At 38.3% G+C, this 15,216-nt stretch overlaps 1 protein-coding gene across 1 annotated transcript in view; it reads left to right on the top strand.

Annotated features, from left to right (window-relative positions):
• Nucleotides 1–656: 656 nt before the first annotated feature.
• Nucleotides 657–15,216, top strand: part of RAB3GAP2 (RAB3 GTPase activating protein subunit 2 (non-catalytic)) — a gene marked incomplete at its 5' end in the record, with an annotated part of 31,063 nt that continues 16,503 nt past the window's right edge. The window contains 13 exons of the mRNA XM_010022342.1: nt 657–721; nt 3,980–4,103; nt 5,606–5,687; nt 7,781–7,828; nt 7,948–8,023; nt 8,155–8,256; nt 9,328–9,427; nt 10,619–10,717; nt 11,505–11,653; nt 12,641–12,720; nt 12,819–12,908; nt 13,660–13,799; nt 15,010–15,216. The exon at nt 15,010–15,216 is cut by the window's right edge and continues 6 nt beyond it. Coding sequence (XP_010020644.1) covers nt 657–721; nt 3,980–4,103; nt 5,606–5,687; nt 7,781–7,828; nt 7,948–8,023; nt 8,155–8,256; nt 9,328–9,427; nt 10,619–10,717; nt 11,505–11,653; nt 12,641–12,720; nt 12,819–12,908; nt 13,660–13,799; nt 15,010–15,216 — 1,362 coding nt within the window. The remainder of the gene's footprint in view (nt 722–3,979; nt 4,104–5,605; nt 5,688–7,780; nt 7,829–7,947; nt 8,024–8,154; nt 8,257–9,327; nt 9,428–10,618; nt 10,718–11,504; nt 11,654–12,640; nt 12,721–12,818; nt 12,909–13,659; nt 13,800–15,009) is intronic.

Consider the following 15,216-nt stretch of genomic DNA (forward strand, 5'->3'; position numbering starts at 1 on the left):
GAAATATGTCTTGTCTCTCTTGAAATGTCTGTGAGAAACCAAGAAAAGACAAATTTGGTTGAATAATTTGTTCTAAAGCGCAGAGTGGCCCTGTTGAAGGATCAGTGGTGTGTTGTACCAGGCACTGTAAAGTGTTACTTACCCAGGTCTCTAGATGCAGTCTGTCAGAGTTAATTTACAACTTGTACTGTTTCCAATATGTACTTAGTCTTGTCTCTCTTGAAATGTCTGTGAGAAACCAAGAAAAGACAAATTTGGTTGAATAATTTGTTCTAAAGCGCAGAGTGGCCCTGTTGAAGGATCAGTGGTGTGTTGTACCAGGCACTGTAAAGTGTTACTTACCCAGGTCTCTAGATGCAGTCTGTCAGAGTTAATTTACAACTTGTACTGTTTCCAATATGTACTTAGGTTGCATCTTCTGTTACTACTTTTCAATAATGTCAAAACTGGAAGTAAATACAGAGAAATAGGACATCCATTTCTACCACTTTGTGGTTCTTTCTGTAGAACTCATTTAGTATCTGCCATAAATGAACTTATTGGCAGGGAAAGGAGAACAACCACCAGCAATCCTTTCTGATTGTGTTTTTCATTGCTTATGCTGTATCTCATGTGCTGTTTATCTCATGTGACAAATCTTTATTTGCTTAAAACAGGCAAATCCACAAGCTGGGAAGATGGTGGCTGGGGAGGCTGGGATGAAGCAGAATTACAAGAACCTGTAAGTTCACACAAATGAGTTTTCATTGCTAAGTTTCCTGTTCTAAAGGACTTCTCCACTTGTTTGCGTGTGGGGTGTTTTGGGTTTTTTTCTCTTCTATAGTTATCACCTGGGCAAGAAGGATCTTGACCTGTGTTACGAATGTGATAGCTTGTTTGTTCCTTACTCCTGTAATTGTTTCTAAGTATAGCTTGGATGTTACCTGTTGTAATAATTACTCATATTCTTGTATTCTTTAGGTTTGTTCTCATTAGAGTACACACACATCTTTCTGTGCTGCTGCAGCTGGGGGCATCTTTCTTGTCCTGTAACCAGCCAGAGAAAGTAGGGCATGGCAGTGGACTTGCATCTACTGTGAATCAATTTAAATCAAAACCTCCTTAATCATGAACCACTGACACAAGCATCTTTCTGATGATCACATAGTACTTCTTTTATGTTGTGATGTGCAGATGGTGTTACAGGAGGCGTTAAGTTACATCTGTAGGATGAGGCAGCACAGCTGCCCTGTCAAGGGGGAAAAACATGCCTCTGCCCAACAAGTTCAACTAAGAATAACACTGCTAGTCTGGTAATTGTTGTTAAGGCTTAGATTACAGCTACCAGCTGCCTTGTGTCAGATGCTGGGGAAGCTGTCTGTGTAGAAATCCTCTGCACCTGCATGAGTCATCTGAACAGAATTGCTTGATTAATCCTCTGTTATTGCTGATGGGGTAGAGTGAGGAATCTAGAGCTCAGCTTGCTACCAAAACTCTCATATCTGCTGCCTTTATCTCCGTATGCAGAAAGTTTGCCTAAGGAGTTGGGCAGGATCCTCCTAACTACTTACTTCATCAGGGAAAGAGATCTTGCAGCTGAGCTGACAAACAGTTTGAAGCAAGCATGATGCCTTCCAGAGATGAATCACTGGTGCTGATGTCAGAGAATGACAAGTGTATAAAAACTTAAATAGGATGGGAATTCAGCTCCACTGTAATTGTAATGAGTGTGTTTCTTGGGCCACATCTTTGTTAGATGAGCTGTAATATTTGTAACTTCCTGAGTGAGGAGAACAAATGCTCTGTTTGTTACTTATGTTCTAATTTGATAGAACCAGCAGATTCTAAATGGAAATTGCCTTATTTTTCACTCTTTTCTTTAAAATGTCAAGCTAGTCTGCCAGGTAGTTCACTCCCTTCTTGCTGAAGACCTCCTGCTTGCATGTTTTCCTCCAAAGTTGCTAGTGGTTTTCAGGTCAAACTCTTTAGAAAGAAAGAAACTTATCCACAGCAAACAGGTTGTTCTGTTGGGAGCATATAAATACATGAGTCTGTACATCTGAAAACACACCAAAATGAGTCCATCAGTCTAGCACAGAGTTGAGAATTACTAATACAATATAACAGTGAATTCCTCTGTTAAAGCTCTGAACTGTTTCTTCATGATTTGCATTATGGTTGGTGCAAGATGCATCTTTTCTTGGAATTACTCACTTGTCAAGTATCTATTTCATGGAACAGAGCCACTTTTGAGAAGGCATTCTTTTCTTCCACAAAGTGTCTATTTATATTGGTTAGTTTGTTGGGATGATGATGTTAAAATAGTGTCTTAAATGTTGATTTTAATCTTTGTCTTTTGCCTTTTAAAGGAGTTTCTTCTGACAAGTGCAGTGCTTTTCCTATTTTAACCCTTAACTTATTTTTGACACTAACATAAGATGGCCATATTTGATGCCTTTCAATTTTAAGTTCTTTATTTGTGCAAACATACAATTTTGTTTGAATTCTTTGTCTAAGATAGAATTGTAATTCCTTTTAATCTTTAAAAAAGCCTTTCATTTTTGATTCTTCTTGCTCAGTTTGAAAATCACTGCATTAAAATTTAGTATAAGGCTTTTCTTTAGGGTTTGGTTATGTGTTTTGCCATCTGATACATTTACCTCTGTCATGAGGAGTTAAAATCAACATGACTATCGCAGACAACTTCATCACCTTTCTTTAAAGTCTTGAAATATGCCAGTAATTAAGGGGAAACTGTTGCCATAGAACTTGGCATCCATCAGCAGACAAAAATGACATGAAAATAGGTTGTCCTCTTGCACAATTCAAGAGATAGTGAGGTCAAAGTTAGCAGAATGTTTGTGGTGGGCTCACGTAGACCTTGTGATGGATAGCCAGGGTATTCTTACATGCAGAAAGTGATCTTTTAGCACTGCAACCTTATGAAAGGAGATAAATGCAATGAAAAGCTGATTAAGAATATGATACACAAATTATTCCTACTTTTTTTCAATTGGGAGTAAATGTGTATGTTTTCAAGTGCAACTTTACAACAGAATAAACTGCATGAATTGGAAAATGATCACATTGAAGTTGTTGGGTTTTTTATTTGTGCATAGCTGCTTTGGAATACTAGAGGATGGAGTGATATTTTGGCCAGCGAGGAAGACGTAGGCTTGGGTAGGTGGCTATGGAAATAAAGACTGGACAAGGGAAGGTGTTTGTATTGCTGTGATCAGGGTAAGAGGATGGAGCTAAGAAAGCTGGAGTATCATCTCTGTGAGACTTTTTAGCAGTGTGCTCAAATCCTATTACCTACTTTCTTCCTTTGAGTTATGGTTAACAGGAGCTACTTTGTTCTGCAGTCAAACATTTGACTCGTTGCTCCAAGGTAAAAAGATGCAATCTTTTTGCTTTTATACCTAGAGAATGTATCTAAATCTTGCCTTCTCCATCATTAAACCTTGAAAACTTCACACTTCTTAATATGAATTGTTTTCTTTGTAAGTTCCTTGTTGTGGAAAGGCATATGGTACCTGTTGCATGTTACCATGAGGTTTTAGAGTGAATGCCAGCTTAGCTGCTTTCCTCATATGTGCATATGGTTACTTAATGCTGGTCAGTATATGAGCTTGGGTAAATCGTTCATTTTGAGTATGGATTACGATGAGAACAGCTAAAGAGATTCTCTCCAGTCTCTAATCCATAACAATAATGCTTTGGGTTTTGTTCTTCTAGTCTCTCTTTGGTGAAAAGAGAAGATTTTGAGGAGTAGAGTACAGTGATGACTACTTTGGGTTTTGTTTTGTAAACACACACAGAATTAGTGCAAGGTTGATGCATTTCTTTTGGCTTTTCATGCAAGTTGGAGTTCTAGTGACTGGATAAGTACAGTCCATTCAGTGCTGGTATTGAGGGTGAGCCAAACTGTTGTCATGAGCGTTACAAGTTCTTCTATGTTTAAAAATTGTTGCATACATTGATTAATGTTTATGTATAGGAAGAAGAGGAATCTAATACCAAGAACCAGAGAAATTACTGGCTTCAGGATTGTGTGTTGTCCTTGTCACCAACAAATGACCTGATGGTAATAGCTAATGAACAGAAAGCAGTCTTCTTAGTGCGTAAGTATACATGCTACTAAGTGTATATGTTGGTACATCTAGTACATTTAATAGTAATCAGGACAAGATTTGTTTCTCCTCCATCCACTTACACCCCCAAGGCATACCTTCAAGAATTTTGGAGTGGTTTATAGTACACATCATGCTTTTTTTAGGTACTGCTTGGCAAGTAAGTTGTTTTGGTTTTACTTCTTAGCTATATTTTGATTGGAGTAAACTATTTTATCATGTGTAATTAATACATGCTATAACCCCCCAGTTGTTTTGAGATGCTCAGAGATACTGACATCAATTGTGCTCAATAAGAAAACCCAAATATTTGTATTAATTTTAGCTGTTAAGAAATACTTGACCTTATGTTTCTTTTCCCTTGAAGAAAAAAAAGAGCTAACTGAGCCAGTGGCACTTGGAAGAGGGATATTGAGGTGGATTGGTTTTGAGATTTCCACCTTTGATAGAAAATTATTCTCCATCTTGAATAACGGGAAGCTTTATATTTTACTCTAAAGTAGGGCTTTTGGAACTTTTAAAGGTACCCTTAGTATTATATGAACACCGATGAGCCAGCTGCTGTCTACATATATGCTGGGGTATTGGTGATGTTAACAGCTGTAGTTGGTGGCGTGTAAGCATGAAGAAATTAAACCTCCTGCTATGGGGAATATTATACCATTTGAGAACAAAAACAGGCTCTTGAAGCTCATTTGCATAATTAGCTAGATTGCATTGAGTTGTCATGCTGCATTTGGCATTCCCTGCAAAGTTGTGTTCCAAACCCAATGCAGATTAGTTGCTAATTTTTCACAAGGAATAAGAAGACAGCAGTACTTCTCAGAAAGCTCTTACTGGATGAGGAGTAAGGAGTTGATTTACCTTGCCAAGATCTAACTTTCTGGAGAATTGCTCCTGCTCAACTGCACAGTAGCAACTGTACCACAGAGTGGCAGAAGTGTCCCTGTGTCTCAGGTTTTAGGTGTCAGACAGACGGCACACAACACCAACTTTCTTTATTTGGCACCTGGGTGTTGATTCAACAATCAGATGTCAGCTGTAATAACACCCTGTGCATAACAAACTGTAGTGTTTTCTAACCTTGATTATGGTGTGATGATTAAACATTGTCAGATTTAATGTAGGATTTCCATGTCCTTCTTGGCAGTTAGAATTAGAATTTTCTATTAATTTAAGCTCATCCTCAGTAATCTCCCCAGAAGTGTGCCCTTGCATAGTGCTTTTCTCCTAAGGATCCCTGTTCCATGAACTGAACCTTTAAAAATCTGATAAAGTAGATATCACTGTATAAATCTTTTTAAAGAAAACCAGGCATTTCAGAATTGTAATTGTGTGTTGTTCCATGTCTTCAGGGTTTGTGGTTGGTACTTAGCTAAATGTGGTGGGATGTATTGGATATCCGTTGTGCAGAAGGGAAGCACTAGGAATAGAGCTACGTTTGTGACATGCAAAACAGATTTTATAGATGGTATCTTTATTCTTACTGGCAGCTAAATGGAAGCACAGTGACAAGGGAAAAGAAGAAATGCAGTATGCTGTTGGCTGGAGTGGCTCTCTGAATGTTGAAGAAGGGTAGGTGTTGAAATACAGCTGTGATAAAAACATCATTGCCATGTTTAGTAATTAGTAGCATGTGCTTTTTACTTGTAGGGTTGTGGGGTTTGGGTTTTCTTCTTCTTTCATCTGAGTGCGTTCATTGTCTTATGCATTTTAATGTTGAAAACAGAAATGGAGCGAGCCAGGTGAGCAGAAACATTGTCTGCAAAGGTCACTTTTCATATGTAGAGTGATACCTCAGGACAAGTTCATACAAATTAACAGAGGTCCTCTCTGTGCAAGTCAGTGTATTTGCATGTAATTTAGACGTCTTAAGAGATGTGGGTTGTGATGCTGTTTATAAGCTCCTATACTAGGAGGGGGGAAAAAAGAAGTACCCTTTTGGAAAAAAAAAATCTACTTTTAAAGTAGGGATTAAATGTTGTTAGGGGCTGTTGAAACTGGAGACACGTGAAGCTGTTTTACAAATACTTCTTTTCATTTTTTAAACCTCAAGCAAATATAATGTCATCTTTCTGATCCAGAAATAGTTTTGGGCTTTAAGTCATTTATGATCTTGGAAAAATTGCTTTGGTCATACATTTGGTATTTATACAACATTTCTGTTCTCTCTTCAAATAACCAGACAGATGCTTTCCCAAATCTCCCATATGGAAGAGGATTTTGCATCTTGTTATTAAGTTCACAGCCTTCAGTTGCTGTCTGCCTTTGCACATGCTTTCTATTGGCTTCAACCTTCTGTTACACAGCAGGAGGTGTTGACTTAATCAGCTTCTCTCCAATCTGTAAAGCTCATAACCTAACTGCTGCTTCCACACATTTAAACTGGTTTATGTGCATCTCTTTAAGGTTTTTTTCACTGAAATTTCTCTGTCATCTTTTATTAAAAAAAGAAAAAGAGATTCTGTTTGGCTGTTCTGGGGTTTTCTTTCTTATGACTGTTACAGCCCAAGAGATGCGCCGTCATACAGAACAGGAAGCTCTCTTTAATGGGCATGGTTGTATTCACTACACCTTGATTTAAGGTTTGCAAGGGTTTTCTGTAGGTGAAGGTTTTATATCTGTGGAAGAATGGTAATATGGTAAATAGTAAATTACTATCAGGTTGTCAGAAGACATGACTTTTTTTTGCCTCTTTTTTTATCCCCCTCAAAGTTGCCTCCAACTGATAATGTTCTGTGGTGGCCAAGCTTTGCTATTGGAAGATGAGATTCCACTGAGACATTTAACGCTGCTTTGAACTTGTAATTGAATTGTAGCTGATGTCAAACTTGCATTTAGAAAGCCTTTTTCCTGTAGTTGTCTAGCTGATGATTTAATCACTCCTCGGGGAATGGAGGTGACCTGAAATGCAAATAATCGACAGTACTGCAGGCATGTGGGCTTTAAGTGCTGTTTGGGTTGTCATCTTGCATTTATATGCTCTTTCATAAAACCTTTGTACTGCTTCTGTTTCCCCTGACAGTGTAAAACTTTCTCTCATGGTAACAGTTCAACAAGCTCTCACTGCAGATATTGAGGCCTGCTCTTCTGCTTGCCTTCTGCATGCTTTGCCTGCCATGCACTGAGTGTGCTCAGCTGTTGTGTGAACTGGGAAGACTATATTAGCCCTTCAGATGCTCTCAAATTGTGAAATGCAATTGATGTGAAATCTACCTAACTGCATAATGTGATTCAAAAGTTTATTTTGAGAGCTATGGTTCAGTTCTTTGTTTTGGGTTTTTTTTTGTTTGGTTGGTTTTTTAATGGTTGTTCTTGGTATGTCATTATAGATCAGGAGAAAATACCATTATATATGTGGGATTTAACTTGGATATTTACTCAAGAGTACTGACAGAATAATCAGTCTGTGAATGATGAAAGACAGCATTAGCAAAGTATAATAAGCACTTTTGCAATCTATCTGGACACTCTTGAACTTGTAATTGAAAATGCCTTTAAAATGAAGAAGTGTTTTTCACTTTTTAGTATCAATTTGATATATTGTGTGCTGCATTAATATAGTCTTAAAATGTTTAAAAAGCTGAGTTAGTAAGGTCTCTTGTGTAGAGCAGAATTTCACAACTGGAGAAAAAAATATACTTACTGGTTTTATCTTTCTGTTTTAGTGAATGTGTGAGTAGTGTATTATGCATCCCATTGGCAAGTCAGAAGAGGTAAGGATTGATTTTCTTATGTATATGCATCATCAGTCTCTTTACATTGTTCCAGTTTTAAATGTTTACAGCTTAGAGCAGGATTTGTTTGTAACTTGTAGTGCATCTTTGTGCAACAGGAGTTCCACAGGCCGTCCTGACTGGACCTGCATTGTGGTTGGGTTCACCTCTGGCTATGTTCGGTTTTACACTGAGGTACGTTTCACAAGCAAGCTCTTGTAAAACACATCTGTGCCTATACAACTTCTGTTCCTGCAGATAGTGCTTTTTGCCTTACGTAAGAAAAGGGACAGAAATGTTCATGCTTATTATTCTTTCTCTTCCAGAGTGGCGTTCTGCTTCTTGCCCAGCTGTTAAATGAAGATCCTGTCCTACAGCTTAAGTGCAGAACCTATGAAATTCCCAGGCATCCTGGTGTCACAGAACAGGTTTTGTCACATTATTTCAAAAGCGAAGTGGCAGTGTTATGGGGTATGGAAGGGAGTCCTCTCTGGGAATCCTCTATGTCCTTTACCAGCTTTTGATGGGATGGACAGTTCCTTAGAACAAGAGACTCTGGATTTCTTGTTCTAGAATTATAATCTGTGTAATTTGACGATTCCAAATTTCTTTTTATTTTTTGGAGGATTTACTTAGATTTGTACTATTTTTCTCTGTCGTAACCTTGCAAGGCAACGCTTCACTCATTGCCTACTTATTCATTTATGTGCACAAAGCATGATAATGTGTTGATGGAAGGAGAAAATGCAACTTGACAGGTGCCAAGAGCTAGATATACTCATCCATAAGAACTTAATTATTCCACAGAGAAGATGGCTGAAAGTTAAAACAATAGGAGATAGTTGTAGCAACCTGCATGTCACTATGAGTATTTCCTGCAGAGAAAGCTCTTGAAGAGCTCAAGCTCTTTAACAGAAAAGCCAGCTTGCTTTGCCCTTGGCTGAGTTGGCATGCTTTATGCAGAAAACTAATGAAGTTACAGAAATTCCCCAGTTTGCTTTATACAAATGCTCATGTGATTTAACATGACGTTTTGGGACCAGTTTTGAAATTCAGAAGCATAAAGCAATTTGAGTCTTGAATTTATATCACCAAATTAGCATTTATGTGGTAATTCAGGCACAAAATCCAGTTTCAGAATTTGGCTCATAAAATCTTGATATTTGCATTCTAGATAAACCTGTTCCTCTGTGGCCTTCACAAGCTGCTGCAACTTTTGTGTTTTCTCCCTAAGCCACAAAATATATTAAGCAAACATAAAAGTTATTGAAAGAAGATAAAAATGTAATATTATATGCCTAAACTTACATACTGGATGGTTTTAATACTGAATTTCTGTGGTTTTGCCTTAGTCTGTTGCCTGTGGCTTGTTAGATGTTAACTTGCTGGATGTAATCCTTGTAGTTAATAGTATAAAAAGCTGGAAAAGAGGCTGTTACAATGGTAACAGGGGTATTTCTTATTGATTTTTTTCTCCCTTTTTTCATTTTCTTCCATAGAATGAAGAACTAAGTATCTTGTACCCAGCAGCAATTGTGACAATTGATGGTTTCAGCCTCTTTCAGTCCCTTCGTGCATGTCGCAATCAGGTCGCAAGAGGTAAGTTTAAGAGGAAATGTTCATTTCTGACTCTGTTAATAGTAATTTACATTACATGAAGTTTACTTATGTTTGTTACATGTCAAATCAAGGTGGAATTTGGATCTTCCTTGTCTGTTCATCAATATATAGGCATCTACTGCATAGAAGGAAACTTCTTCCTCTACAGAAAATGTTCTCAGGGTTATGCATGATGAAGCTCTGCTTTTCTGGAAACAGTTAAACACCTGCCTACTGATGGGAAGTAGTGAATGAATTAATTGTTTTGCTTTGCTTGCATGCAGAGCTTTTGCTTTAACTGTTAGACTGTCTTTATCTCAACCCACAAGTTTTCTCACTTTAATTCTTCCAATTCTGTGCCCCATCTCAATAGGAGGGAGTGAGCAAGCAGCTGTATAGTGCTTACCTGCCAACTGGGGTTAACCTACAGCATGCTGCTTAAGGTGCTTTTTAACATGTCAGGGTGCTGATTTTGCTGTCAGTGAAATGCTGTTCTTGACAGTAAGAACTTTCTAGGAAGTGATAATGCTGTGATGATAATGTTGGTAATGGTCACTGCTCTCTGTATTAATGTCTAAGAGTGTTTGATTGTGCAGCCTTTGATCCTGTTCATTTAGTATAGTGCTGGTTTATAATCTAATTTGGAAACAGGGTTGGTTTCCTGGGGTTAGAAGAGAATCACGTAACAGTACTGGTGTGGTAGGTTGCGCAAGTATGGTGCTGTTACACTTCTGCAAGATAAAATATCAAACAGGTGAAGAGCTTCAATTATCCCTTTATTTTTGCCACCGTTCTTACTTACATTGTTACAGATCTGGTGAATGTGCTGACTTTGCAAGTACTTTGGCACTGAAGTGTCCACTTAAACATACTCAGACCACAGAGATAAATTGTGGTGGCATTTTAAAGTTGTCCAGCATATTAAACCATAAATTACAAGTAAAACAAAGCTCTCTTCAAGCACAAGATGTAGCTGTGATGGAATATCATTTGCAGTCTTACTCAGTTACTTTACAAATGTTTTAATTTCATTATTTTAAAAGGCTATTTTAGCTCAGCATTAAATGTGTGTTAATTTAAAACTAGGTTATTTTGTGGCTTCAGATTGCATAATTTTTCCCCCCTCTGTTATGCTATTCTTTTGTCTTTGACTCAGTAGGAATTTTTTTGTGTTTTATCAACTTTTGTCAGCTGCAGCATCTGGCAGTGAGAATGTTCAGCCTCCACCATTAGCTTATAAGAAATGGGGTTTGCAAGATGTGGATACAATTGTTGACCATGCTAGTATTGGTAAGCATTTCTGTTTCATTTCAACTATTTGGCTTAAATAAACCTGAATGCTTTTGTGCTTTTAAATTCAGGGTGAGAGTACTTAGTGGTACTGCTTGGATAGAAGTAAATAGTGGAAGAAGGCTGCTGTAACGCATGATGTCATTAACAATCATCAAACATATCTTACTTTCTCTTCAAGTCTGATTGAGCCTTCCCTCTCCACGTGAGGAGAGAAAGGATGTTACAGCTGTAGCTGTCTTGTCATCTCTTGTTTGGTAGGAAGCAGCCAAGGGAGACTAGATCAGATGTGGTTATTCCCGTTAGGATCAGGTTAAAGGACTGTCTGGCAGGCAGGTTAAGACTTGTATGGGACTTGCTGGAGTCTAGCACATCGAGAAACTGAAACTTTTACTCCTTTAGGAATTTGCAGAAGCCCAGGTTCTTGTCAGGCAGGCAGGTCTGAGGGACAGCAAGCTTCATTTCTCTTCCCCCCCTTTTCAGGTAAGATGTCAGAAGGGGGCTAACAAGGCAAGTGAAGTGAATTTGATAGGTGTGTTTTTGCTGCTGACCTCTACTGACTTTCTGTTTCTTCTAAACAAACCAACTATGCTTTATAATTAACCTAAATACATCAGGTTATTTCTGCTGTGTCCTTTGGAATTTCTGTGGTTAAAGCTGCAGCACCTCCCTCCCCCCTGCACATTGGCTGGTCACTCAAGAAGGCAGGAATAGATTGAGGCTTCTAGAGCAATTGCATGCCTTTATTGTGAAAGTATAAGACAATTCACTTTAATGTTTTTGTTAGGCATCATGACACTGTCTCCTTTTGATCAAATGAAGACTGCCTCCAATATAGGTGGATATAATGCAGCTATAAAAAACAGCCCACCTGCTATGTCTCAGTATGTTACTGTTGGATCCAATCCTTTCACTGGTTTCTTTTTTGCCCTGGAGGTATGTACTACAAAGCTGACTTGCTGAAACTTTGAATGATTGATCAGGCTCTTTTTTGTGTGGGTAGTTATGAAGTGTTCTGATGTTCATTTTATGCTGACAAATGTCAGCATAGAAGATCCTCTTGATCTTCTGAAACTCAAATGATCTGGAGCAGATGTGATAGTAACGTCTACTACAGGTTCCTGCTAATGAGAAATTTTATTTTCTGTCTTAAAATGAATGTAATAGTCAAGTGTTTTTTAATTTCTTTTCATTTGTTGATTTATTGCTGATGAAGTAACCTAAAGTTTCTGAGAAAGTTATGTTGAGGTTGTGTAAACATGCAGCTTATGGATATTTGGAGGCCTTTGATCATGTGTATACATGGCCTGAGTATTCTGTGGTGATTTCATGTAGTGAAACTACTACTTGTAGAAGAAAATTTAGGCTTAACAATGCTTGCAGCACACTCAGTCATCTTGTGTTGGAGGAGAAGGTTGGCAATGTACCTGTGTGTCTAGCACAGTCAGACCCTACGTGTGTGCTGTCCTTACAGGACTGAAAGTTGATTGAAAATGCCAGGATCACAGTTTCGATTTTGTACTTGCTTTTCCAATATGTTTCTGAAAAAACCCCACAAACTGCTTACACTGATGTTTGCAAGGATGCCAAAGCCATCCACCAGCTAACTCTCCATGATAAATCATACACAGGGTTTTCTTAACTTCTGTTGCAGACAAACATACCAGTGACTTGCAGGAGGATTTTGAACTGGTAAAGAGATGTCAGAATGGCTTTTCTGGGGGCAGTGAATTAAAATTTTGCAGAGCCTTAAAGCTATGCTTTCTGAGCTGAAAGTCCATAGGAGGCCTGAAAAACTGTTCTGCAGTTGAGTTCAGTGTAAGAACTATTTCTTGGCTTTCTAAACACTTTGTTCCTTTATTTCAGGGTGGCTCACATCTGACTATTGCTTTTCTTTCTGAACACTTCATTCTTTTCTTTCAGGGTAGCTCACAGCCACTGTTGTCTCATGTTGCCTTAGCAGTTGCAAGTAAACTGACTTCAGCACTATTTAATGCTGCCAGGTAATAAAATAATTACATATTTTTCTTGTAGCTACATGATGGTTTGAGTATTTTTAGGACCATTAGTACGATCTCTCAATGTGTTTTTCTATTGCAAGTGGCTGGCTTGGTTGGAAGAGTAAACATGAAGAGGAACCTGCCCCAAAACAGAAACCAAAAGTTGAACCTGCGACCCCATTGGCAGTGAGGTGAGTTTTATACACTGTCCCAATTGCTTTAGATCTCTTGTGGTTTTAATGATGTGAATTATTTTGAATGGTGTATAATTGATGAGCACTTATTTTTCTTGACTTTAAGCAGTAATGGTAGTTTGCAGGTCATTTCGTTTGAAGCTTTGTTTCATATCAGTTTATCATTGTGGACTCATCCCTTTCACTTTCCATGTGTGGATTCATTGTTACTGTAAGAGAACAGTGTACACAGTCTAATGACACTGTAAGTGCACAAATACCAGCCCTGAAGTTTATCCCTTAAGTGTTTCAAAGAAGCTGCATGATAATCTAAAGCCCCTCACAAAAATTAGGAGGTATCCTGTTTCCTTATTGGTAGAGGAGAGAGGAGAATGGGAACAACAGTTTGTAGCCTCATGTTATCAAGAAAGCTGATAAAAGACTAAACTAATTCCTGTTTGTTTTCCCTGATTACTTTTGTTAAGTATTCTCCAGACTGTCTGGCAATAAGAGAGGACCCAGTGCTGTTGAGCTCTTTGCCTGACAATGCATAACAAGACAGTCACTTATCCTAATTTCTGAACTTTGGTGTTCATTAGGATTTTAACAGATCTGAGAGATCTCTCAGAAGACATAACGTGGTCTTGATTTTACCCATACCTTTATGTTTCCTTAAAAAAGAAATCCTAATCCTTATAAGATACTGTTTGCTATTTCAGAAGAACAACAGGTGTCTAGTGTTTCTAGTGTTTTCCCCCTTTTTTTTCAGGTTTGGACTTCCAGATTCCCGTCGCCATGGTGAAAGAATATGTCTTTCTCCATGTAACACTTTGGCAGCAGTAACAGATGATTTTGGAAGGGTTATTTTACTGGATGTTACAAGAGGACTTGCAGTTCGCATGTGGAAAGGTATGATGGTGTATATTAGTATAGCAAATAATATTCTTCAAAACACTGTGGCTTATGTTCAGACGTAGAATTCCAAGTGTTTTTCCATTATTAAGCATGACTTTAGTACATTTTGTTATTAAAAACCAAAGGCAGATGTGATATAAAGTCCATAAGGGTGGTGTTGTACCAATCCCTGAAACAGTGATATGGCCTGTAGTAAAAATTCTGGTTGTACAGATCTCTCTATTTTTACCCCCACAGACTCTATCCCAACAGAAAGTTTTTGACCTAATAACTTTTCTTGGAAGAGCTTTAGCTCTGTCCTCCAGGATTATGTCTCTTGATAAGCTCTAGTATCTTCTTTTAGTCTGCTGAAAAATGACCTAGCAAGTACTCTTCGAGTCCCAAGCTTTATTTGACAGTCGGACACAATTTGCCTTTCCCCTGTGAGGCTGTTGAGGTGTGGAGTAACAGCCACAGTTTTTAGCAAAGCTATCCACTGAATTAAATGTTTTGGATTGTACCTTTTGTCACTGAGTTGTGAATGCTTTTCGGCCTTCTTACTATCACATACCTTGTTCTAAACTTGTTTTATACGTTAGCATTTTACACTTGTGGTTTGGAGTCTTCATTTGTACTTGCTAAACCATTACCTAGCGATGTCATTAGAGCATCTCTACCTTTTTTGTTTAGGAAGATTTTATGAGGGAAAGTATTTGTGTTACCAAGAGAGAGAGAAAAGATAAGTATTTTTATTGGATTACTAAAATTTGCATTTTAATGGTGAAAACATATGAATAGAAACTTACATTTCCCATTTAATAGGTTATACAAATTTACTTCCTTAATCTTTTTTTGTTGTTCTGAAATGAGTGATGTCTGGACACTTACTACATATCTTCTCTGGGAAGCTTTTGCATTGGTGCAGCGTCCAGAGTACAAACCTCAGGAGTCTGGGAGCTTTTTGTGGCTTCTCCCAGAATTTGTTCCTCCTCAGAGCTTTGCAGGAGGCTGTGTTTGGCTCTGAGGAGTTCTCTGGTGGGACCTGTTTTGAGTCCATGGACCACAGTTCTTGACAGGAACAAGTCTGGCTGCTGACCAGAGTTGCATAGGTTGAAACAAAGTTTGAGATAGCTTGCTGCTGGAATAGTACTGAAGTGGGTGGTGATGTGTACTAATCATGTGTTAATTACTGTCCACTAATGAACTTCTGGCTTTTCTTCCAAAGGATACCGTGATGCAGAAGTTGGTTGGATACAGACTATAGAGGATCTTCATGAGAGGGAAACTGAGAAGATGGATTTTTCTCCTTTTGGAAATGCACAGGGTCCAAGCAGAGTAGCTCAGTTCCTTGTGATCTATGCTCCCAGGAGAGGCATTTTGGAAGTGTGGAGCACACAGCAAGGGCCTCGGGTTGGAGCCTTCAATGTAGGGA

The sequence above is a fragment of the Nestor notabilis genome, unplaced genomic scaffold (genome assembly GCF_000696875.1).
Source record: "Nestor notabilis isolate BGI_N333 unplaced genomic scaffold, ASM69687v1 scaffold15869, whole genome shotgun sequence".
NCBI lineage: Eukaryota > Metazoa > Chordata > Aves > Psittaciformes > Psittacidae > Nestor > Nestor notabilis.